Source organism: Lampris incognitus, chromosome 15 (assembly GCF_029633865.1).
Source record: "Lampris incognitus isolate fLamInc1 chromosome 15, fLamInc1.hap2, whole genome shotgun sequence".
Lineage (NCBI taxonomy): Eukaryota > Metazoa > Chordata > Actinopteri > Lampriformes > Lampridae > Lampris > Lampris incognitus.
The window spans coordinates 30,119,190-30,145,433 of record NC_079225.1 but is presented as its reverse complement, the minus strand read 5'-3'; the positions used below and the strand labels follow the sequence as shown (position 1 = coordinate 30,145,433).

General features: G+C 44.1%; 1 protein-coding gene across 1 annotated transcript in view; it reads left to right on the top strand.

Annotated features, from left to right (window-relative positions):
- Positions 1–26,244, top strand: part of LOC130125085 (1-phosphatidylinositol 4,5-bisphosphate phosphodiesterase beta-1) — a 191,259-nt gene that overhangs the window by 151,285 nt on the left and 13,730 nt on the right. Inside the window, exons 25-32 of the mRNA XM_056294534.1 lie at positions 5,010–5,148; positions 7,513–7,566; positions 9,204–9,423; positions 13,324–13,492; positions 14,282–14,358; positions 14,517–14,606; positions 15,282–15,339; positions 15,622–15,708. Of these exons, the coding sequence (XP_056150509.1) occupies positions 5,010–5,148; positions 7,513–7,566; positions 9,204–9,423; positions 13,324–13,492; positions 14,282–14,358; positions 14,517–14,606; positions 15,282–15,339; positions 15,622–15,708 (894 nt within the window). The remainder of the gene's footprint in view (positions 1–5,009; positions 5,149–7,512; positions 7,567–9,203; positions 9,424–13,323; positions 13,493–14,281; positions 14,359–14,516; positions 14,607–15,281; positions 15,340–15,621; positions 15,709–26,244) is intronic.

Sequence of the window (26,244 nt, the reverse complement as noted above, 5' to 3'; positions counted from 1 at the left end):
CTGCACATCGCCCTTATTATTGAAAATCGGTACCTATACTTCTTCTCCACTCCTCAAGCATCCTCTCACTTTCCAAGATTGTGTTGAATAATCTAGTTAAAAACTCCACTGCCATCTCTCCTAAACATCTCCATGCCTCCACATGTATGTCATCTGGACCAACTGCCTTTCCACTCCTCATCCTCTTCATAGCTGCCCTCACTTCCTCCTTGCTAATCCACTGCATTTCCTGATTCACTTTCCCCACATCATCCAACCTTCTCTCTCTCTCATTTTCTTCATTCATCAGCCCCTCAAAGTACTCCTTCCGCCTTCTCAACACACTCTCCTCACTTGTCAGCACATTTCCATCTCTATCCTTGATCACCCTAACTTGCTGCACATTCTTCCCAGCTCGGTCCCTCTGTTTAGCCAATCAGTACAAGTTTTTTTCTCCTTCCTTAGTGTCTAACCTCTCATACAACTCAATATATGCCTTTTCCTTTGCCACCTCTCTCTTGGCTTTACGCTGCATCTCCTTGTACTCCTGTCTACTTTCTTCATCTCTCTGACTATCCCACTTCTTCTTTGCCAACCTCTTCCTCCGTATACTTTTCTGTACTTCCTCATTCCACCACCAAGTCTCCTTGTCTTCCTTCCTCTGTCCAGATGACACACTAAGTACCTTCCTAGCGGTCTCCCTCACTATTTCTGCAGTGCTTGCCAAGCCATCCAGCAACTTTTCACTACCACCCAGTGCCTGTCTTAACTTCTGCCTGAACTCCACACAACAGTGTTCCTTCTTCAACTTCCACCATTTGATCCTTGGCTCTGCCTTCACTTTCTTCCTCTTCTTGGTTTCCAAAGTCATCCTACAAACCACCATGCACTGCTGCCTAGCTACGTTCTCCCCTGTCACCACCTTGCAGTCTCCAATCCCTTTCAGATCATGCCTTCTTCATAAGATATAGTCCACCTGTGTGCACTTTCCTCCACTCTTATATGTCCTCCTGTGTTCCTCCCTCTTCTTGAAATATGTATTCACCACAGCCATTTCCATCCTTTTCGCAAAATCCACCACCATCTGTCCTTCCACATTTCCTCCTTTGACACACCTACTCATCACCTCCTCATCACCTCTGTTCCCTTCACTACCATGCCCATTGAAGTCCGCTCCAATCACCACTCTCCCCTCCTTGGTTATACTCTCCACCACTTCAGCCAACTCACTCCAGAATTATTCTTTCTCTTCCATCTCACAACCAGCTTGCGGGGCATATACACTGATAAAATTCATCAATACACCTTCGATTTCCAGCTTCATATTCATCACTCTGTCTGACACTCTCTTCACCTCCAGCACACTCTTGACATACTCTTCCTTCAGAATTACCCCTACCCCATTTTTCCTCCCATTCACACCATGGTAGAAGAGTTTGAACCCACCTCCGATGCGCCTGGCCTTACTCCCCTTCCACCTGATCTCTTTGCACACACAATATGCCTACCTTCGTTCTCTCCATCATATTAGACAGCTCTCTCCCTTTACCAGTCATAGCGTCAACATTCAAAGTTCTGACTCTCACCTCCACACTCCTACCCTTCCTCCTCTCCTGCTGCCTCTGGACATGCCTTCCCCCTCTCCTTCTCCTTTGCCCAACAGTAGCATAGTTTCCACCGGCACCCTGCTGGCCAACAATACCAGTGGGGGTCATTGGTAACCCAGGCCTCGACCGATACGGTATGGAAATCTGTTTTATGATCCGCATATTTGATTTGGCAAAGATTTTACGCCAGATGCCCTTCCTGACGCAACCCTCCCCATTTATCCAGGCTTGGGACCGGCACTAAGAATGCACTGGCTAGTGCCTCCTCAGTGGCTGGGTTTATTTACACATACAATATTTTTATATAAAACTATAATGTGGGACTTTTACATATAAATTAATGTCCGTGACATTCAAGCCCTTGCCAAATGAGTTCACACAATGATTAAGCCTATCCCTGCCAGGTAAATATCTGTATGTCATAGTATACCGGCGTTTTAAATCTGGTGTCTGGGGTGACATTCACGTGCTGGCGCAACGGAAGTGATGGATAGTAATGAACTTCCGTGTGACGAAAGCATTGGCATGCCTCTGATTGGCTTGCCTTCAGGGCTTTCTGCAAGAAAGCTTCCAGACTTGAACGTTATGGCGGAAAAATGCAAGAAAGCATCAAAGAAAATTTTCTGATGCTCCAGAGGATAGATTAAAATTCAAAAGGAATGCGATCGACGGCAAGGACAAATACTGATAACCATTGGTGTAGCTTTTCTTCGTTGGAGAACGCTGAAAGAAGAGAAGTAATTACTCTCACTTTCAGAAGGGGGAGACAAAACTTCCACACGGCAGGTTTAATAATTGTTTTGAAGCTGCTAAGATTTTCATTGGGATTGATGAAGAAGGACAGGATGAGGAACGAGTATATTAGAGGGACAACTCAGGTTGGACAGTTTGGAGACAAAGCAAGAGAGGCAAGATTTAGATGGCTTGGACATGTGTGGAGGAGAGATGCTGGGTATATTGGGAGAAGGATGCTGAATATGGAGCTGCCAGGGAAGAGGAAAAGAGGGGGGCCAAAGAGGAGGTTTATGGATGTGGTGAGGGAGGACATGCAGGTGGCTGGTGTGACAGAGGAAGATGCAGAGGACAGGAAGAGATGGAAACGGATGATCCACTGTGGCGACCCCTAACGGGAGCAGCCGAAAGTAGTAGTAGTAGTAGTAGTAGTGCATAGGAACGATCATCAATCACCATATTACTATTAAACCATATTTGTTGTAACAATTTATGTAATTTGTGTTGGGGATGATACAGGTACTGCAATCCTTTTTCAATAGCTTCTTCCATGAAAACTGACATCGAGGGAAATAAGTGGTTGAAGTACAGTGGCTGGTTGAAGTGGGTAACGTTTAGCTGTGCATATGGAAGGAGCCCTTTCTCAAATATAGGGTGGAAGCTTTTAAGTAATCGTGCTGAGAACCAGTGTTGGTTATGGTATAATTTTGGTACGATAGATGCTTTTAGGGAATCGTTTAATCCTTTTAGGTTCAAAAGATTTGAGCCGCCCTCTTCAATTTTATCATATAAGTTTTGCACTTTTGATTTTATCCAATTTGTTATTCCATATAAATGCAAATGTTCTGTGTTCATATTTTTTATACAGTTCTTCTGGAGGGGTGCATAAGGAAGTTATGTATAGTTGTACATAAACTGTGGTATTATTACAGAGTTTATAAAGGCTATTTTCCCATTTAGAGTCAGATTTTCCAGTCCAGTGAGATAGTATTTTTTTTTCTGTTTCTTACTTTCAAAGTTTATTTTTGTAATATTGTTCAGCTTTTCTGGGTTACAGATACCGTTTGTCCCTCTGATAGAAAAATTGGTAGGTAATTGTATATTTTCCAGGAATCCAATACACAAGATTGTGCATTTATCATTGTTTGGTTTCAAGCCTGATATTTTTGAAAATTTATCCAATTCTTCTGTTAAGGTCAGTATTGAGCTCACAACAACTGCCAAGTATGCTACTTTTTTAAATATTGACATTTGGCCAACTAGACCAACATTATGACCTTAACCACGGCCTGCTATGTGACCTTTATGTTTAGCACAGTTTGAACTTCAACTTGGCTAGCTGATGTAAATGCCAAGTAGCTCAGAAAAAAATAACAAACCAATGTTGTATCAGGAAATGTGACCTTTTTCTTTCCTGCAGACACATCTAGGACACATTTAAGTATACTCCCTAATGGACCCTCACTCAGTTTTGGAAACTGTTGATTCAAAATGTACTTGAGGAAGGGTACAAGTAGCTTTGATCCACTTGGAGTTGAGCTGCAACACTGGCATTAAGGGATGATAGTTGAAGGGAGGTGAAGGGAGAGGAGAGGTGGCAGACAAGAGGGATAAGGGTGCATCAGGGGTAATCAAGAGGGCGAGCTGTGGTTTGTCCATCTGGGTTACTTTGATCTGATTTGCCAGCTGATACCATTACCCATAGGGATAAGCCCATAGAGAGCTGCTTTGTGCTGCACCCATGGCAGCAGTCTCCAAGCAGAGCGGAGCTCCTGTGTCAGACTGGTGGAGCCTGGCAAGACAGAGAGCACAGAGGGGACTGGCGAGATGAAAGTGGATGAACGGGAAAGAAAGAAGGAAGAACTAAGCAGCCAGAAATAGCCAATGATAAAGCTGAATCTAGGAGAAATAAAAAGGCCTTTTGACAATTGGTTCGTGGAGCCATGCTTAGAGTGGGTTACCAAAGCTATGTCTACAAGGTATCCTGCAGGACCAAGGTACATGGTTTTTTCTGACACCCGACACTGCTGCTGGAAGAAAGACACAAAGAACATACATTTCCCAAATTATATTGCAAGTACTTTTGAAATTTTGCTGTTGGAATTTTTGTTTGGGCACTATAGTATATGTAGGTATGCATGGTAGTGGTAATATTTTACTACTTGACCAACCTGCACTTTATCAGTAACCATCAAGATCTGTTTTTCTACTATTACTAAGCTATAGTTATTGTTGTTTCTCATCTTTACTGGTTGTACACAACATGCAACATGGACCTCATTGTCTTTAGTGTGTCTACTACAAGCTATATCACTTGTCGGACTGTGACGGCAAACGTGGCATGTTTATATATCATTTATATGGCAAATAAACTCCCTTCAGTCTTGAATCTCATAAAAATAAGGCTATGCAAAAAATGCAAGAATCACGTTAAAAGAACTTTCTATCTCATCAAAAGAGGAAAGGAGGGAAGATTTTTCAGTCTTTCAGGTTTTGAGCAGTGGTGAAATCTGCATCTGTGTGCCTGAGATGGGAAATGTGTCTAGTTTTAAGTTTGCATGTGACTGCCAACCATTTGTCCCCTATACTGACTTTTGGTAAAAGTTTGGCAGGCTGAAGTTTGACAGTTCTATTTTAGGTGATTGACAGGTAATACTAACCCAAATTGTGGCATTGTCATTTGATGGGCAGGTAGAAGCAGGTGGTGACGCCCCCTCCGAGCCCAAGGTGGACCAGCGGGTCGCATTACCTGCAGAGAACGGACTGAGTCAAACACCCATCATCACTCCCAAACCCCCATCTCTGGGTGGCCACCAGCCCCAGTCTGCAGGTACCCCTGTTCCTTTGCAACTGCCCCTATGTGCTTAAATTAAGGCTTCTCTCCAAATGCATTATAAGGAAGTGTAAGTGCAGTTTGGGCGCAGTGGAAGTATATTTGCATTATTCTTACATAAAAATCATGCGAGAACATGCACATGCACATGTCATCACATTCATTGGTTTTATCAATGCTCTCTCTTAATGTTAAACAATTTTGTTCAGGGAGTGTTCAAAGCTTATTTTATTGTACAATTTGTAAAATTATAGCATTGTGATTTTCAGCATTAAAGTGCAGTCATAATGTGCTTGTGGTGTCTGTAATGCCCCATAAGCCATTATAACTAACACTGTAAAGTTCTGCTTGTAAAAGTTGTGTATGGATTGTGTGTAATTGTTACCTCGTGAATAGATACATAATGTCTATATACAGTGCTGCTTGAAAGTATGTGAACCCCTTGAGCAGTTTAGATTTTTCTGTTGTTTTACCATGATTTTCTTATTCTATCATCACCAGTTTTTATGAAATGTCAGATATATGTTTATCAATGTCATGTACTTGTTTAGTGGGACTTGTTTAAGTAGCCCAAAAACTACATGAAACATGGAATTAGTGTATGTGCAAAAGTAAGTGAACCCCCAGCTGCATTGGTTAAGTCAAGCAGGTAACAGACTCGGGTGAAACACATTTGGGTGCTTAATTAATCATTTAAGCAGACCAATGAAATGAGACATCCTTGGGAAAGGGTTTGGCCTGCACTAATTAAAAGAGAGAGGAAACCAACCAAACCAATGTGGTCCCATACAAATCAACAATGCCGAGAGCAAAGGAGATATCCGAGGACATGAAGAAGAGGGTAGTGATAGCCCATCAGTCTGGGGAGGGATATAAGACCATCTCCAAAAGATTCCAGCTCCATCCATCCACTGTAAGACAAATAATTTACAAATGGAGGGCCTTCAACATGACAGCAACTCTGCCTAGAAGTGGACGCCCATCAAAACTATCACCCAGAAGCACCAGAAAAATAATAAATCAGGTAAAGGCCAACCCACACATCACCTCTAGAGAGTTGCAGACCTCCCTGGTAGCGTCTGGGACAAATGTGCATGCGTCTACAATCAGACGAAAATTGAATAGCCATGACATTCATGGGAGGGTTGCTAGAAGGAAGCCTCTGCTCTCAAAAAAGAACAAAGCTGCCCATTTCAACTTTGCCAGAGAGCACTTGGACAAACCAGAGGCCTTCTGGAAGTCCATTCTCTGAACAGACGAGTCCAAAATAGAATTATTTGGTCACAATCAAAACCAACATGTTTGGAGAAAAGCCAACACTGCATATGAAGAAAAGAACCTCCTCCCAACAGTGAAGCATGGTAGTGGAAATGTGAAGGTCTGGGGCTGCTTTTCTGCTTCTGGACCTGGACGACTCCATATTATCCAAGGAACCATGAATTCTCCGGCATATCAACAAATTCTTGACCAGAATCTCCTGCCATCAGTCAGGGAGTTGAAGCTGGGACGAAAATGGATTATGCAACAAGACAATGACCCAAAGCATTCCAGCAAAACTACAAAGGAATGGCTTCAGAGAAAGAGGATTCGTACTCTGGATTGGCCCAGTCAAAGTCCAGACCTTAATCCAATTGAAATGTTGTGGCGAGACCTGAAGAAGTTGGTATATACCAGATGTCCCTCCAACCTCTCTCAACTGGCTGAGTTCTGCAAGGAGGAGTGGGCAAAAAGCCCCATAAGCAGATGCGAGAGACTGGTTAGTGGTTACAGAAAACGTTTGGTTGAAGTAATGGCTGCAAAAGGAGGAGCCACAAGCTACTAATACAAGGGTTCACATACTTTTGCACATGTTAAATTTTCCGTTTTTGTGAAATAAACCACCTTTGTTGAATTAAATAATGAAAATATATCGCTTTTTGTGTGTGTGTCCATTATTTGGAAGGTGTCCTTTACAAATTGGGATTTGGATGTATGTGTAATAAGCTTATTTTAATGTTTTTTACAAAAACAGTGACCATGTCTGGAGGGTTCACAAACTTTCAAGCAGCACTGTATGTGTCTAAACATGTTGATTAGCACATGTTTTTGGGTTTTTTTTTTTTTTTTCAAATGTCGGTTTCAAAGCATTCATACCCACAGACTTCTCTCCCTCAAGTTGGGGCTAAAAATTGTTCTACTTGAGATACTTGGCTCCCAAACCTTGTAATGCACTCATATCTTCAAAAATGAAATGCTTGGTAACTTGGGAGTTATTTAGTTCTGAGTTGTCTCGGTCAGGTTTCAAAATGAATGCACATAGCCTTACGATACCACCAAACACCAATTCAAAAGAGCTTGTCCTGATTATTTCTCCTGTTCCAGGTTCAGTGAAACCATCAGCAAAGACTGAAGACATCATTCAGAGTGTTCTCACTGGTAAGACTGTCTTCTATTACAAAATGTGTTTTTTTCATATTATGTGCAAATTAATTTTCCTCTAGAGATCTGAATTACTTTACATATACATATACATGGTAGAGTTATACGATGATAATTCTTGCCATTTATGAAATTGCTTCTTCAGCGTTACTCTTACCTTTCGAAACCTAGAATCACTAATCATGGTGGTGGTTTGTCATTCATGGCAATAATTTTTAGCATGACTGGGATGTCTCTGTGGAAATTTATTTTTCTTAAATGTTTTTTTTTTCAGAAGTCTGTCTTATATGTATTGTTAAATCGGTTCCCAAGGCTAGGTGATAATTTCATTACCGCTGTCAGAGTTCCTGTCTTTGATAGTCTACCACTACTACTACCAGTACTACTTACTACTACAACTACTACAACAACTGCTACTACTACTACCAGTACTTCTACCAGTACTACTTACTACTACTACTACTACCACTACTACTACTTCCACTACTACTACTACTACCACGACTACTTCTACTGCTGCTACGACTACTACCACTATGATTACCACTACTACTACTACTACTTCTACTTTTGGCTGCTCCCGTTAGGGGTCGTCACAGCGGATCATTTGTTTCCATTTCTTCCTGTCCTCTGCATCTTCCTCTGTCACACCAGCCGCCTGCATGTCCTCCCTCACCAGATCCATAAACAATCTCTTTGGCCTTCCTCTTCCTCTTGCCTGGCAGCTCCATTCAGCATCCTTCCCCTAATATACTCAGCATCTCTCCTCCACGCATGTCCAAATTTCCTTTATCCACTTACACTTAAAGCCAAGTATTTTGGGTCAAGAATTAGTTTAATCTAAGAAAAATGATTGCCAAATCATATTCTTGACAGTTACCCTGACTCTAATATACGTTTAAATGCAACAGGTTGCATGACATTGTTTTTTACATAAACGAACAACATCGTTTACTAGGTGTTACTGTTTTATAACAGATGCACACTTTCTAAATCTTTTCAAAAGGGTAGTTTGGACCCTTTTATACCCAGTAATCATTTATCTGTGTCTAAAAAAGAATATTTCTCTGTCTGAGAGAAATCAGAAAAGTCAGCTGTCTATGAACGGAGAAATAATTGCATGAGTCGAAATACTTAAAAAAAAGAAAAGAAATAAAAATGCATTTTGGTTTCTGTTATTCACATTGTAATGACCGGTGGTGTGACCTGCAGGTGTCAGTTAATGTCTCAAACAAACACAGGTTTCTGTATAATGCCTCTAGTAAGTACCAGTGTTTTAATCAACTGCCATTTTAGTGCTAGTTCTCATTCCAGTCCAAATACCACGCCAGTAAATTTCACTTATCAGCACACCTTCCAGATAAGGCGATTGATGCGATGTACAACTAGTTTAGTGTTTGGTTAACTAATAATGAACATCACTTGACATCACATCTGTCTGTCCCGTTGGTTAGCGCCACGTCTTCCTCTGCACATTTTAGCTCCATATAAAGTCCCACTTGTTTCATATAAACATGTGTCTCAACAGATTACTGGGCCAGAGTTGGTGAAATACTATATCAGCAATCTGTCATCCTCTATTATGCTCTCGTATTGTCTCTGTGACGTCTCCACCCCTGCCCTTTTCTCTCCAGAGTTGGACGCTCAAACGTTGGAGGAGCTGAAGCAGCAGAAGGGCTTTGTTCGAGAGCAGAGGAAACAGTACAAAGAGATGAAGGAGCTGGTTAGGAAGCACCACCGCAAAACCAGCGAGCTGATCAAGGAGCACACAGCCCGTGCGTCCGAACTACAGAGCCAGCACCAACGCCGGCGCTCCACCCTGCAGAAGAGCCACAAACGAGACGGTAAGAAAAGGTAGGTAGCCCTCCTCTTCCTCCTTTTTAGCACCTCCTCCGTGTGCATGATTTCCTCCACCTTCTTCCTCTGAAACCCTTCCTCTGTGTTCTGTCCCTCTTTCATGTTTACTCCTCTTTATTTTATTCGTTTCTTTCTACATCTAACTCTTGCCCTTCTTGATACACGCTGCAGTATGTCATGCTTTAAAACATATACGGTTTTATTCCTGGCAAATACGTGTCATAAGGCAGTCATTGCCCTTCTCAGGATGGGGATTAAATAAAACAAAAAACTCTACATCGTGTGTGAAGAGATATTGCAAGTCTTATTGTGTAAGACTTGCTCCAAGCCTCAGGGACCTGCTCAGGGACCTGCTGAGGGCACTCAAGTGTAGATCCACATGCTGAAGAATTAGCAATTAACACTCTGCAAGGATTACATTATAATCGGCCAGTGGGGACCTGTTGGAGGCATGGCATAGCACAGATAACACATTTTTGACAAATTATTCCAAGGCACCAGCGATGTGCTCCTTCTAAAGTTGTCAAGTTATGAATTACTCAGAAGATAAACTTTAAAGAAGTCATATTTCATCCATTTTTTGGCCATTTCATTTAATTTACCAATGTCTGTGAAGCATGTTGATAGAGTTTCTTTGAAAGAGAAAACTTGATATCAATTAAATTTTAATTATTTCATAGCCACACTTTCTCCTCGTGCAGAAGACACCATTTTTGGTGGGTGTAGGGTACTTTTTTAAACATACTACTCGAGCTGACGGCCTGACTGGGACTGACAGGTGAGCTGTCCAATGGGTTGGGCTTATGCAAACAGTAGGTTGAAGGTGAGTGGTTGGAGCAGTCGGGGCATTGACATGCTCTCCATTATGACACTACCAGTGGTGCAATACAGAAAAAGCTTTTAAAGTTGAATGTTTTTTAAACATGGAAGTCATAGCATAATGTGACAGTATCAAGGTTAGATGTTTCCCCATCTCTGAGATTAAATGCCAATGTGCTTACTTACGAAAGGGCAAGGGAGAATCACTTTATTAGAATAGGACTCCAGGGGCATCTGGGTAGCGTGGCGGTCTATTCCATTGCTTACCAACACAGGGATCGCCGGTTCGAATCCCCGTGTTACCTCCAGCTTGGTTGGGTGTCCCTACAGACACAATTGGACGTGTCTGTGGGTGGGAAGCCGGACGTGGGTATGTGTCCTGGTCGCTGCACTAGCGCCTCCTCTGGTCGGTCGGGGCACCTGTTCAGAGGGGGAGGGGGAACTGGGAGGAATAGCATGATCCTCCCACGTGCTACGTCCCCCTGGCGAAACTCCTCACTGTCAGGTGAAAAGAAGCAGCCGGCGACTCCACATGTACCGGAGGAGGCATGTGGTAGTCTGCAACCCTCCCCAGAACGGCAGAGGGGGTGGAGCAGCGACCGGGACTGCTTGGAAGAGTGGGGTAATTGGCCGGATACAGTTGGGGAGAAAAAGGGAGAACCCCCCCCCCCCAAAAAAAAAAAAGAAAGAAAAGAAAAGGACTCCTTTAAGCACTAATACTACTACCACTTTCAGAGACGCTACTTGTGCTTTATGGACAAAATAAGAATGTACCACCCCGATCAGCAAAAAGGGTACCTATCATTATTACTGACCCACACACTGCCATGAGATCATCACGTAAATACATGTGTGCACATCAACGTGATCTAATATGCCGTAATCCCGGTGTTCTGGGTCCACATATGTGCGGTATCTCCCTCTACCTTGGCACGTCTCAGACTTCTATTTCCCGACTACAGTTAGTTCAAAATGCTGCCTCCCATTGTTAACAAAATCCAAAAAACGAGATTGCATCACCCCTGTTCTTGCACCCCTACACTGGCTCCCTGTTAATTTCTGAATCAATTTAAGAATCCCCCTAATTGTATTTAAGTCTCTCCGTGGTCTCGCCCCTCCCTATATTTTTGAGCTTCTCATTCCCTTCAACACCACCAGGTCCCCTAGGTCCTCCCACTGCGGGTTGTTGTTCATCCCATGCTCACGTCTAAAAAAGGCGGCAGATAGAGCTTTCTCTGTAGCGGCCCATCGGTTCTGGAACAGCCTGCCAGAGACCAGTAGACAGACCGAGTCCACTGGACTTTTCAAGACACGTCTTAAGACCCATTTTTATTCCTTGGTTTTTAACTTTTCTTAACCTGTTTTCATCTTTTAACCGGTTCTACTGTCATTTTTTGTTCCCCAGCCTTTTACCCCTGCTAAATTCAGTTTTTACCTTATGTACTAAGACCTAGTACCTGTTTTATTTTATTCTCCTTGTTTATTCTGTTTATTTATTTGTTGTTTGTGAAGCCCTTTGGTGCAAAACTTGTTTTTGTTTTAAAAGTGCTAAATAAAATGATATGTGACATACACTCGCCGGCCACTTTATTAGGCACACCTGTCCAACTGCTCGTTAACGCAAATTTCTAATCAGCCAATCACATGGCAGCAACTCAATGCATTTAGGCATGTAGACGTGGTCAAGACGATCTGCTGCAGTTCAAACCGAGCATCAGAATGGGGAAGAAAGGTGATTTAAGTGACTTTGAACGTGGCATGGTTGTTGGTGCCAGACGGGCTGGTCTGAGTATTTCAGAAACTGCTGATCTACTGGGATTTTCACGCACAACCATCTCTAGGGTTTACAGAGAATGGTCCGAAAAAGAGAAAATATCCAGTGAGCGGCAGTTCTGTGGGCGAAAATGCCTTGTTGATGCCAGAGGTCAGAGGAGAATGGCCAGACTGGTTCGAGCTGATAGAAAGGCAACAGTAACTCAAATAACCACTCATTACAACCGACGTATGCAGAAGAGCATCTCTGAACGCACAACACGTCGAACCTTGAGGCAGATGGGCTACAGCAGCAGAAGACCACACCGGGTGCCACTCCTGTCAGCTAAGAACAGGAAACTGAGGCTACAATTCGCACAGGCTCACCAAAATTGGACAATAGCAGATTGGAAAAACGTTACCTGGTCTGATGAGTCTCGATTTCTGCTGCGACATTCGGATGGTAGGGTCAGAATTTGGCATCAACAACATGAAAGCATGAATCCATCCTGCCTTGTATCAACGGTTCAGGCTGGTGGTGGTGGTGTAATGGTGTGGGGGATATTTTCTTGGCACACTTTGGGCCCCTTAGTACCAATTGAGCATCGTGTCAACGCCACAGCCTACCTGAGTATTGTTGCTGACCATGTCCATCCCTTTATGACCACAGTGTTCCCATCTTCTGATGGCTACTTCCAGCAGGATAACGCGCTATGTCATAAAGCTCAAATCATCTCAGACTGGTTTCTTGAACACGACAATGAGTTCACTGTACTCAAATGGCCTCCACAGTCACCAGATCTCAATCCAATAGCGCACCTTTGGGATGTGGTGGACCGGGAGATTCGCATCATGGATGTGCAGCCGACAAATCTGCAGCAACTGCGTGATGCTATCATGTCAATATGGACCAAACTCTCTGAGGAATGTTTCCAGTACCTTGTTGAATCTATGCCACGAAGGATTAAGGCAGTTCTGAAGGCAAAAGGGGGTCCAACCTGGTACTAGGAAGGTGTACCTAATAAAGTGGCCGGTGAGTGTATAATGATATATAAATGAAATAAACTTGAAATAAGCTTGAAACATGAGTCTGCATAAAATCACCACTATACTTAAGTTAATGCAGGTACAGTAATTTGCAGATGCTGTCTGCACGTATGCTTGTGTGTGTGCATGCGCGTGTGTGTGTGTGTCTTGCATCCCTTTCTTTATCAATGTTTATGCGAATCTTCCTGCATATATGTGTGTGTGTGTGTGTGTGTGTGTGTGTGTGTGTGTGTGTGTGTGTGTGTGTGTGTGTGTGTGTGTGTGTGTGTGTGTGTCCAGCCGGTCAGAGCACTCTCTGTCAACGCTGGACCAGGAGCTGTGTGAGTTGGATGAGGAGTGCAGCCAGCGTCTGGCCCAGCTGAAGGAGCAGCAGCAGCAGCAACTGCTCACACTGCGCCAGGAGCAATACTACAGCGAGAAATACCAGAAAAGGGAACACATCAAACAGGTAACCACCTGCACACACAACATGCAGATATACACACACAGGCACACACACTCACACGTGCATGCACACACGCACACACACACACACACACACACACACACACACACACACACACACACACACACACACACACACACACACACACACAGGGCGTTGTCCTGACGTGTTTGCCGGGATAATGTGCTGTCTGTCTGTCCCACTGGCCTTGCGGCTCTTATTAGACCATGTGCCATGTTAGACCAATGAATCCATTATCACTACACTTAACTCCACCTGATACCCCTCTAGGCAGTTATTATCATTATTATCATTCTACTGATTCACTAGCACTCAACAAGCTTTGCTACGTGGCCTGGAAAAATACACATCTCCCACAGGGTACACAGTCAGCCCAGCTGAGGTGTCAAAATGGCTGACGTTTAATCCCAGTAAACAACAATCATGAAGCACACCTTGTTGTTTCACCTATTCTACATGTCGCTTACTCAGAATTGGAGCCCCAAAGAGTCCAAATCTAGCTACCATGCCTTGAATTACTGCTGAAATATTTATCTCAGAGTAAAAAATGCATCTTGTTTTTTCTTTGATTTGGGTTTTTGGTGGAGTTTTATAAGGTTTAGGCTGTTTGAAGCTGAATTTTGTCCTATTTTGTTTCTTTTTCCTCTCATTTTTCTGTATTCTCTCTCTCTCTCTCTCTCTCTCTCTCTCTCTCTCTCTCTCTCTCTCTCTCTCTCTCTCTCTCTCTCTCTCTCTTTCTCTCTCTCTCGCGCTCTCTCTCTCTCTCTCTAGTTGGTTGAGAAGCTGACCACTATAGCAGAGGAGTGCCAGAGTGCTCAGCTTAAGAAACTCAGAGACATCTGTGAGAAGTAAGACCACCTGCAACACACACCTGCACATGAAACACGCACGTCGCACATCATCCAGTATCCTCCCACCCTGTCGCTCGGGCTGTCATGAACACAAGTACAGAAACTCAACATTAAAGTTCTGCCATTTGTTTTCCTCTCTCTCTTATCGTCTCAAGAGAGAAGAAAGATCTTAAGAAGAAAATGGACAAGAAAAGGCAGGAAAAGATCAATGAGGTCAAGTTGAAGGACAAGAACGTGACGGAAGAGTAAGTGTGTGTACTGGGGGAGGGATATCTCATAGTAACTAGCATCTGTGGTTACGTTCAGACCGTCTTAACAAACATTTCCTTTTTTTCTGTTTTTGTTTCACTGTTCAAATTCATGTTTAAATATCTAATATCGGTACAAACAGAGGTCCGTCTCAGGCTAACATGGGATAAACATCAGTCAACGTCTTGTGACAATGCTCAGCCTTTCCACAAGCAGCTTTTTCAAGCCCTGGTTGTGCCCTGTGGTTTAGTTTGAATAGAGGCATCTTTCCAAATAAATCTAAAATCATTCCCTTCACTTTCTTTCCATGGACTTCCATCAACATCTTCTTTTTTTTTTCCCCAGCCAACTTCTGACATAACCACACCCCTGCTTGTAAGCCATGTCTTTTACTGGCGTCTTCCCTAATCCCATCGGACCATAGTTTTGCTGAGGAAATAGCAGTGATTGTTCAGTGAAAGATGAGCTGTAGTGCCAGTGCAAACCGGCCAATCCTATCTTATGTCACATTCAGGAGAAAAAGTTGTAATTGGGTCGGATTTGTGGTGTAGTGTGTTATGTGGCCTATGAATTGGACTGATAGTATTTATGAACACTAGATGTCAGTAAGAACCAAGAGTCACTACAGCTGGGTGCTGCTCCAGTGTTTGACTGTAAAATTCTCTCCACAGGGAAAAACTGGAGATCAACAGATCATTCGTCAATGAGGTGGTGCAGCATATTAAACGGGTAAGGTGGGCTGCTGTTCATAACAAGCAGATTCCCCAGCCAGCAGTGACTTATCTGTCAAAAAATTTAACATGTTCATTGCAATAACATTTAATTTAATTTAATCATGTACAAAATCTGATTTGTGTATTTCCAAGACTTTCCGTTCTTTCGTAATTTGACATAATCATAGGCACAGTGATATTTTGGATTATGGTCACATCATTTTCATCATAACCTGGTGGAGTGTGTTTGTTCAGCCTGTCTGTGTGCATATCTGTTTTAATGTCTGGTGTTTGCCAGCTGGAGGATGCCCAGAGTAAAAGGCAGGAGAGACTCCTGGAGAAACACAAGGATATCCGCCAGCAGATCTTGGATGAGAAACCAAAGGTGAGATGTTTGTTACAGGGAGGACGAGTTAAGATTAAACCAAACCCATGGGCGATTTAAGTAAATATCATGTCACAATTTTTTTCATCCTATTTCATCAGCTTCTATACCTCCTCCTCATACTGCCATTTTATGTCTGACTTGCCCCCTCTACCGTCTAACGGGTGGGAATATTGAGTGGGGAATCATGACCAGAAACCCCCACACTGGACTGGAACAAAGCATGATGCAGATGTTTGGGGTTGCCGATCCCAGCAATGTTAGGCGTGGGTTTGCATCGTGTTCACAGTGTAAATGTAAATCAGGAATCAGGAACAGTTTATTTGTCATTTCATCTTATGTAAGTACACAAAAGAAACAAAATTCCATTTCCCCCTGCCCACAGCAGTGCAACACAAAAGACAAAAACACATATCCAGAAACCTCCAAAAACACCACCACCAAAAACAGAGAGAACAAAGCACAAAAACAAAAGCAATCTGCATGTCACATAGGTCCCACGTACTGATAGTATACACATCTGAGGTCTAAAATACTATGCAGTGTGTGAGGCAAGGCTGGTTTGTTGCTTTATGGATGGGCGGCCAGTTTGTGGTTCACCTGTATATTGTTTCTAGTGTGCTGCCAGGGGTTCATGGATGCTACTTTTTAGCTGGTTTTATGAATACATTCTGAATGCGTGTGTGCACCGGTATGCTGTCATAGCTGCCTTTACATGAATTTCATGTTTCCGAATCGTTGTCATTGTTACTGTCATTGTAGGAAGAAGGTACGGCTGATGAGCATGGTAAGAGCAATCATTTTATCTTAGTGTTAATTAATGCTCCACCGGTTTGGCAGAATTAATATCAAGGCTTCTGTGCACAAGGCCTGCTTGTGGTACGACGTGAATGTCTTTTGCACCTCAGTATTGGCTGATACCTTTTAAACATTCATAATGCTTTTATACCGAGTGCTGTATTCAGCACTATAAACAAATTGATTTCTTCAGCTCTTTACTATGGGATGCATACATAGCTGGCAGTTTGTTTCCTCCAAAGATCCATTTTTTTCTTGTTTAGGTAAAAAAGATACTGGGGTGTCTGGGTAGCGTAGCGGTCTATTCTGTTGTCTACCGACATGGGGATCCCGTGTTACCTCCAGCTTGGTCGGGCGTCCCTACAAGCACAATTGGCCGTGTCTGCAGGTGGGATATGGGCAAGGCTCAGCGTTTTCGGTTTTTACAAATTTTCACCAAAAAAGACCCAGATTTTTTAACAGGAGCAGATCGGTTTAAACTGATTTTCACAAGGATTTTATGTTTCCACGGATCCAAAAGTTGTTCCTGTTCGTGTGAGGTTATGTAACAGTGTCGTGTTGTGGCAAAATTTGGCATGCTGGATGGCTTTGAAAAATAAAAAACGAAAACGCTGAGCCTTGGATATGGGTATGTGTCCTGGTCGCTGCACTAGCGCCTCCTCTGGTTGGTTGGGGTGCCTGTTCAGGGGGCAGGGGGAACTGGGGAGATAGCGTGATCCTCCCACGCGCTACGTCCCCCTGGTGAAACTCCTCACTGTCAGGTGAAAAGAAGCGGCTGGCGACCCCACATGTATCAGAGGAGGCATGTGGTAGTCTGCAGCCCTCCCCTCATCGGCAGAGGGGGTGGAGCAGCGACTGGGACAGCTCGGAAGAGAGGGGTAATTGGCCGGATACAGTTGGGGAGAAAAAGGGGGGGGAAATCCAAAAAAACAAAAAAAGAGACTTTTCGGAGAGCAGGTTTGTACATTACATAGGCTCATTTCCATCAGCTGCATTGAAACAAAATGACAACCTATGTTTATGTTAAGTGAATAATAATAATAATAATAATAATTAAATAGAGCATTGGATATGCTTTCTGAATTTGTAAAAATCCCCAACAGCCTGATGATACTGGTGACAGGAGGATGGTCACTCAGTGACTGTGAGCATAAAAACTCATTAACAAAGCTAGATAAGCTAGAAACCAGAAACCCAAAACAATATTTCCTTTCATATTTCAACATGTTAATGTAAAAAACATAATATTGGTAATTGCGATATCTCAGTCTGTGAAAAACGATCCCAAATTCTTTGAAAGTAAGTTGTCACATTAGGCTCCTTTTAAATGTATTTTTTCCCGCAACCCCCCCCCCCCCATAATTTTTTTCTCCCCCTTTTTCTCCCCAATTGTATGCGGCCAATTACCCCACTCTTCCAAGCTGTCCCGGTCGCTGCTCCACCCCCTCTGCTGATCCCGGGGAGGGCTGCAGACTACCACATGCCTCCTCCGATACATGTGGAGTTGCCAGCTGCTTCTTTTCACCTGACAGTGAGGAGTTTTCCCAGGGGGACACAGCGCGTGGGAGGATCACGCCGTTCCCCCTCCCTCCTGAACAGGCTCCCCAACCGACCAAAGGAGGTGCTAGTGCAGCAACCAGGACACATACCCACATCTGGCTTCCCACCCACAGACATGGCCAATTTTGTCTGTAGGGACGCCCGACCAAGCTGGAGGTAACATGGGGGATTCCAACCGGTGATCCCCGTGTTGGTAGGCAACGGAATAGACCATTACGCTACCCGGACGACCTTCCCCCCATTAATTTAAACATCAGTGCATGATATACAAATTAATTACAAATAAGGAGAACAAATATGATCTGGTGTCTTATTTCTTGCCATAGTGGATGGGAGTGAATGCTAACATGTCTGTGAATGTTCTCATTCATCCAGGTCATGGTTATCCAAAGGAGTTGAATCAAGTGCAATTGGACTTGGTATATAGCCGTGAAGACGTTTCGCCTCTCATCCAAGAGGCTTCCTCAGTTCGCGACTTTCTGACTAGACCAAGCTAGTCTGACTGGCTGGTGATGAGACCCAGATATTTAGACTCTAGGAGTCATTGTCAGAGCTATTGATATGCGTGGCTCTTTTGTGTACCGATGTTATGAGCGCGGTGTAACATCGGTACACAAAAGAGCCACGCATATCTATGGCTCTGTTAGCGACGGGCGTTGTTAAACATCGGGACACAAAGACACATATCAATAGCTCCGACAACGACTCCTAGAGGCTAAATATCTGAGTCTCATCACCAGCCAGTCAGACTAGCTTGGTCTAGTCAGAAAGGCACGAACTGAGGAAGCCTCTTGGATGAGAGGCGAAACGTCCTCACGGATATATACCAAGTCCAGTTGCACCTGATTCAACTCCTTTGGATGAGTGAATGCTAACTAATATAAAATAGACTGAGCAGTTCTCCAGAATAACAAGAAGGACCTGTTAAATCCAGTGGTACTCTGTGTGTCAAAATATTTGCTAACGTTTAAAAGGTCTCAGCCACTACAGTATTTCAAAAGAAAGCGTGATGTGAAGATGATATCAGCAGCCATAAAACTGCACATCGGTTCGTGCTTCGTAGCCCTCTTGCTGAAACGAAGTGCGCACCACTCACACACACCTGATGCACCACACAGCATTTCCAATATGCGCTGTTGTCTATTTGGGAAAGCTTGTTACTGATGAGCCATGATGTAATGATGCACACAAGGTCAGAACAACATACACCACCACTCCTTCCCCATGGAGCTCACTTAAACCGCTCACCTTTCCTTAACCTCTCCCTCTCTCCCCTCTAAAGGATAGTTCAGTTTCAGATCATTTTTGTTTTTGTAGTTCGTGTATATTGGTTGTGATATTATCTTACTTTACGGCATTATTGTATAGATTCTGGATCCAGGACCACCGCTGCAGACGGCTTTACACGAGCGTCAGTCATGGATGTCCAATCCGACCCAATTATCTAAGGCACATGTTGGGAAAGGATTTCCCCCCCTTTTTCTCCCCAGTTGTATCCGGCCAATCAATTACCCCACTCTTCCGAGCCATCCCGGTCGCTGCTGCCCCCCCTCTGCCGATCCGGGGGAAGGGCTGCAGACTACCACATGCCTCCTCCGATACATGTGGAGTCGCCAGCCGCTTCTTTTCACCTGACAGTGAGGAGTTTCGCCAGGGGAACGTAGTGAGTGGGAGGCTCACGCTATTCCCCCCAGTTCCTCCTCCCCCGCCAAACAGGCACCCTGACTGACCAAAGGAGGCGCTAGTGCAGCGACCAGGACACACACCCACATCCGGCTTCCAACCCGCAGACATGGCCAATTGTGTCTGTAGGGATGCCCGACCAAGCCGGAGGTAACACAGGAATTTGAACCGGCGATCCCCATGTTGGTAGCTAACGGAATAGACCGCTATGCTACCCGGATGCCCCACTAAGCAACTTTCTGGCTCCACTTACAGGAACGACTATCTTTCTTACCATGGGTAAAATTAACCATCGATAAACTACCTCGCCAGCACGACTGATAATTATCATCATCATCATCATCATTAAATCAATTATATGATCTATTATAATAGGAAATTATAATATAATTATATAAATATAATAGGAAATCATGCACAATCTAACTTGGACACCAGGCTTTTGTTGTTGTTGTTGTTGAAAGGACAGGTTTAAGGCTCATGTTCAGCTGCCCTGTAAGACGCTGTTGTAAAGCTGTGTCCAGCGGTGGTCCCATATACAAAATCTCCAAAATGAAGCTGGGGAGTAAAATAATATCATGGCAAAAACTATAGAAATAAGCTCTAGGTTGCCCTGGCTTTCCCCCCTCTCACTGGTCACTACTTTTGCGTTAGCGTTAATCAGACATGCAGATCAATTTGAATATTCTCAACCTCAAAACTATGATTTATTCTTTTTATTTATTGCCCTTAAGTTGTAGCGTGTAACACCATAGAGGACTCGTGAGTGTAAGCATTGGGATAGCTTCATATACATCTCTTGGCTTGAATGAAACCACCACTAGAGGCCCCCATAACTTGGAGCCTCCATCTGCCGAGTCACCTTCATCTCATTTCTGTCCCTTCACAGCCAGATGGATAGCATGCTGGTCATTCCTCACTTTAACTGATTAGGTGCACTTTTCGAAATGAATGATATTAATCAGTATTCTTCATCATCTTAACTCACCACCACTAGACCGTCCCTCTCTCACAGCAATGGTTCTTCGTTTCTCTGAAACCGTGCCGTGAAATCTGTGGGAGGTGTTGTGTGTGCACACACGCCACCTCCTTTCAGCATCCAACTGAACACATCACGTAGGTCCCCCGCATATTCCTCCTGCACCACATTAGGGTTGTTTTGAATGCTCACCGTGTTTCGCTGTGTGTTGCAGTGTGTATGCTTTTGATTGACAGTTTAATAGAAAAAATTAAGATGAGATGGTGAGTACACAGAGACATGGTGTCAAGAGTTCCATTGGAGGCTAATGGATGAGGGCATGAGAAACCAGGACAGGGCATAAGCACTCCCTGTGTGTGTGCGTGTGTGCGTGTGTGCGTGTGTGTGTGTGTGTGTGTGCGTGCACGAGCACCTGAATATGCATATGTATTCATGTGGATGTGGATATGTGTCTCATTGTAAGAGAGAGGGAGATACATACTTCCCTCTCCTGCAGTTCTGACCCAGTTTCTCCTCTGGGCTCAGAGCAGCCACTAATGGACAGCTATAACCATCCCTGGTCTGTGGAGACCCTGAGAGCCGAGCGGCCCGCCAGTGATAGTACTCAGCTTCAGAAGGTCTGTGTGTGTGTGTGTGTGTGTGTGTGTGTGTGTGTGCGCGTATTAGTTCAAGCATGAGATAGACTTTACCCTGTTTCCACCTTGAAACTGAGTACATTTAAAACCAGTTTACCCTGTAAGCACTGTCGTTTTATTACCTAAATGACTGCTCACATGCCAGTCAGTCAAACTGCTAAAAGTATTGACCCCTGAAGGGTCAACTTAAATGTTTTGAACACTGGATGTAGTAGCTGATAGAGAAGGGCATATTAAATTAAATTTAAGAGGGGTGAGAGAGAAGGAGAGGGAGCAAAAGGGTGAGTGAGAGGTCCATTGTCATTCCCAAGGTGTGTGCTTAGGTGTCACTGTCCTGTCCATTCAAAATGGTCCCCAGGAGCTCACAGTGCACAGCATGGAGACAAATGATGCTCCACCATCCTGTCCAAGCCTTGAACTGGAGGATGCTGCTTAAGCTGGCTTATGCTTCATACCAGATTGAACAAGGGGCAGGAGTTCAGATGTTTCTATTCATGTCACAGGAAATACCAGCGCTGCTGTCATACTCCCATCATAGTATACATCATCAGGTTTTCACTGAGTTTGATGTGTGGATTTGATGATCACTTCAGATTATCGCAATGGTTTATCTGTATGTTATGTCCTGCATATTTACATGTTCAAAATAAATGGTCATCATCATCATAGTATTATTCACAATTTTATCTTTCAGCGAAGGTAAAACATGGTGATATTGTGTATTATAGCACTGCTAGCTGTTAAATTAGATTACAAAGATCCTTAACATTAGACTTCCAACACAGTAAGGCCCAGTGCTTGATGGATTAGTCAACTCATGTTCTGTCATAAAGCTCTCAGCTTTATGACCAGTCGGTTAGCAACAATTTTAAGTGCTAACAGTTTGAGTTAATGTCCTGTCAGTGTCTCTGGGTAGGAGAGATCCCCCCCCCTTTTTTTCCCCTCTCCAATTGTATACGGCCAATAACCCCACTCTTCTGAGCCGTCCTGGTCACTGCTCCACCCCCCTCTGCCGATCCAGGGAGGGCTGCAGACTACCACATGACTCCTCCGATACATGTGGAGTCGCCAGCTGCTTCTTTTCACCTGACAGTGGGCAGTTTCGCTAAGGGGACATAGCATGTGGGGGGATCACGCTATTCCCCCCAGTTCCCCCACCCCCCCTGAACAGGCGCCCTGACCGACCAGAGGAGGCGCTAGTGCAGTGACCAGGACACATACCCACATCTGAGTATACCCACATCTGGCCAATTGTGTCTGTAGGGACGCCTGACCAAGCTAGAGGTAACACGGGGATTTGAACCAGCAATCCCCTTTTTGTTGGGCGACGGAATAGACCGCCATGCTACCCGGACACCCCTCATGGGTAGGAGAGATAAAGTTGTGTGAGATCAGTTAACATGACCTCCAACTGCTTCACAGGATTCTTATCTGTGACTGAGGCTTCACCTGAGATAAGCTGGCCTTCCAGATGGAGTTCGGATGCATATCGGAATAATATCGCTATTGTGACGTGAGACTAAATATTGTCTGTGACTGTCTGCGAGTGTATCGTGATATATAACTTAAATGTTGTTGTTCCCTGGTCATATTATTTATATATAATTTTTGTGGAAATATGGTTAGTGCCACACTAATAAATTTACGATGACTTTATTTTTAGGTTTAGCCTGCTGAAGCTGGTTTATTTAGCATCGTAAGTTCAGTGAGGTCTTTTTAACTTTTTTTTTCTTTTTTTTTTTTTTTTGAGCCAACTAGGGAGTATGGTGATAGAGACCCAGTGAAAGGGATTCCCTTCTTGAAATCTTTGATAGTTTTAGTCACTGATTGGATTGAAAGCCTGTTAATCACAGTATAATTCCTCTGTAACAGCCAGTCCCTTCACACCTTTTTATTGGCTGTGAAAAGGCTGCGAAGTAGTGATGATGCCATATGATTCATGGCTGTGTGTGTGTGTGTGTGTGTGTGTGTGTGTGTGTGTGTGTGTGTGTGTGTGTGTGTGTGTGTGTGTGTGTGTGGTTGGTGTGAATGCACACAACTTCATGTGAAATATATGAGTCTGTCTTACTGAAAATGTAAAAAACAAACTAAAAAGTCTTAACTAAACACACATACCCTTACTAACACACACATACACAGTCATTCAATCAACACGCAGGAGTTCTGTGTGGTTGTCATGGAAACTTAAGTCCCTACTCCGACTCTCTCTCTCTCTCTCTCTCTCTCTCTCTCTCTCTCTCTCTCTCTCTCTCTCTCTCTCTCTCTCTCTCTCTCTCTCTCTCTCTCTCTCTCTCACTCTTTCTCTCTCTCTCACACACACACATGCAAAAACACCCCCCCATCGTCTCTTCTATCCTTCATGGCTTTCTGCAATCTGTTCATTTGGAAGTGAGTGACAAATTACCAAGGATGGTTTCTGTGTGTGTGTGTGTGGGGGGGGGGGGGTGCAAACAAGTTGGGAGGAGATATTGAGGTAGGCAGCACACCGGCAGACTGAAGTTGTGAAGGTGGTGAGCAAGGTCATGTGCTTTCTCTTTCTTTCTCTCTTCTCTCTCCTCTCTGTCTCTTTCTCTCTCTCATTCTTTCCCTTTCTGTCACAATATCTCACTGCCTGTCACTCCGTCTCCCTCTGTCCTGTCGCCTCTCTATTTCTCTGGCTCTGGGTGGTGCAGGGGTAGCCGTGGTGCCCCTCATCACAGACTTTGATCTGCTCGCTCTCTGCCTGGCAGGGTCACATCAATAATGCACTTGTGTACACATGCCACACACACACACACACACACACACACACACATCATCCACACAGTGTTGGAGTGTGTGGATGTTACACACAAAATACTCACAGAAACACACTAGCCACAGGCAACACCCAGTGGAAACCAGAGGCAGTGAAGTGAGAGCTGCTGTTTGGGTATGGGTTCTTTATACATAGGCCTGTGTGTGTGTGTGTGTGTGTGTGTGTGTGTGTGTATGGGGGGGGGGACATGCACAACGGCCTTATTGGAATGCATTTTCTCTTCATTATGTCCTCTACACTTTCAGATCGGTGCAGGAGTATTCATTATGTGTGCACATGCCTGCTAATGAAGCTCTCCCTGGTTACGGTTGGTCAGTGGGGCATCCACTTTATTCATCGTACTGAAAACGGTGCTCTCCACATCATTTTTTTAATGGTTCCACGTCGGTCAAGGAGTCTTTTTTTTCTTTTTTTTTTAACTAACGCCTTGACAAAGCAAGGAAGGGAGGGGGAACAAAAGCACTTGTCAAGAAATACTGGATTTCAGGTATAGAGTTGGTGAATATGAAAGGAGGCTGGAGTGGCAAAGAATATCTCTATTACTACTACTTTCGGCTGCTCCCGTTAGGGTCATCACAGCGGATCATCCGTTTCCATTTCTTTCTGTCTTCTGCATCTTCTTCTGTCACACCAGCCACCTGCATGTCCGCCTTCACCACATCCATAAACCTCCTCGTTGGCCTTCCTCTTTTCCTCTTCCCTGGCAGCTCCATATTCAGCATCATTTTCCCAATATAACCAGCATCTCTCCTCCACACATGTCCAAACATCTCAATCTTGCCTCTCTTGCTTTGTCTCCAAACCGTCCAACTTGAGTGGTCCCTCTAATATAATCGTTGCTAATCCTGTCCTTCTTCATCACTCCCAGTGAAAATCTTAGCATCTTCAACTCTGCCACCTCCAGCTCCACCTCCTGTCTTTTCATCAGTGCCACTGTCTCCAAACCATATAACAAAGCTGGTCTCACAACCATCTTGTAAACCTTCCCTTTAACTCTTGCTGGTACCCTTCTGTCACAAATCACTCCTGACACTCTTCTTCACTGCACTAGCACCTTCTCTGGTCGGTCAGGGTGCCTGTTAGGGGGGGAAGGGGAACTGGGGGGAATAGCACGATCTTCCTACGTGCTATGTCCCCCTGGTGAAACTTCTCACCGTCAGGTGAAAAGAAGCAGCTGGCAACTCCACATGTATCGGAGGAGGCATGTGGTAGTCTGCAGCCCTCCCTGGATTGGGAGAGGGGGTGGAGCAACAACCGGGACGTTTCGGAAAAGTGCAGTAATTGGCCAGATACAATTGTGGAGAAAAAGGGGGTAAGCTCCAAAAAAAAAAAGTGAATATATGGACGGCTAAAAATGTTTCGCAGTTCCATATTGTGATAAATGCCCATCAAGTTTAATTGGGATGTCTATTCCATTGCCTACCAACACAGGGATCCCAGTTTGAATCCCTGTGTTGCCACCGGCTTGGTCGGGTGTCCCTACAAACACAATTGGCTGTGTCTGTGGGTGGGAAGCCGGATGTGGGTATGTGTCCTGGTCGCTGCACTAGCGCCTCCTCTGGTTGGTCAGGGCGCCTGTTCAGGGGGGGAGAGGGAACTGGGGGGAATAGTGTGATCCTCCCACGTGCTACGTCCCCCTGACAAAAAGACCATGCCATCAACTCATATGGGCAAGTGACCGAACGTAATTGTATCCTTATTTTATATGATAAGTAACACATGAACATGTCTATGTAACACCATCGACAACTTTCTAAATGGTAATCCATACGGATGATATGATATTTTTATTTCTTATAAGTCGTTAGGTTAACAGAATATACCAATCCCTTGTGGTTGTTTGTACGTTTACATGTCGATATGCCTGTGCTCTTTGGCATAGTGTGTGTGCATGTGAGTGTGTGTGTGTGTGTGTGTGTGTGTGTGTGTGTGTGTGTGTGTGTGTGTGTGTGCATGCGCACACGTGTGTTTATAGGAATGGATTTGATGTAGGCATGTGTACCTGCCGTACTGAACAAAGGGCATATCCCTATAGGATACATTTACTTATCTATATTTTTTTTTCTCCATTTTTCTCTTTATTT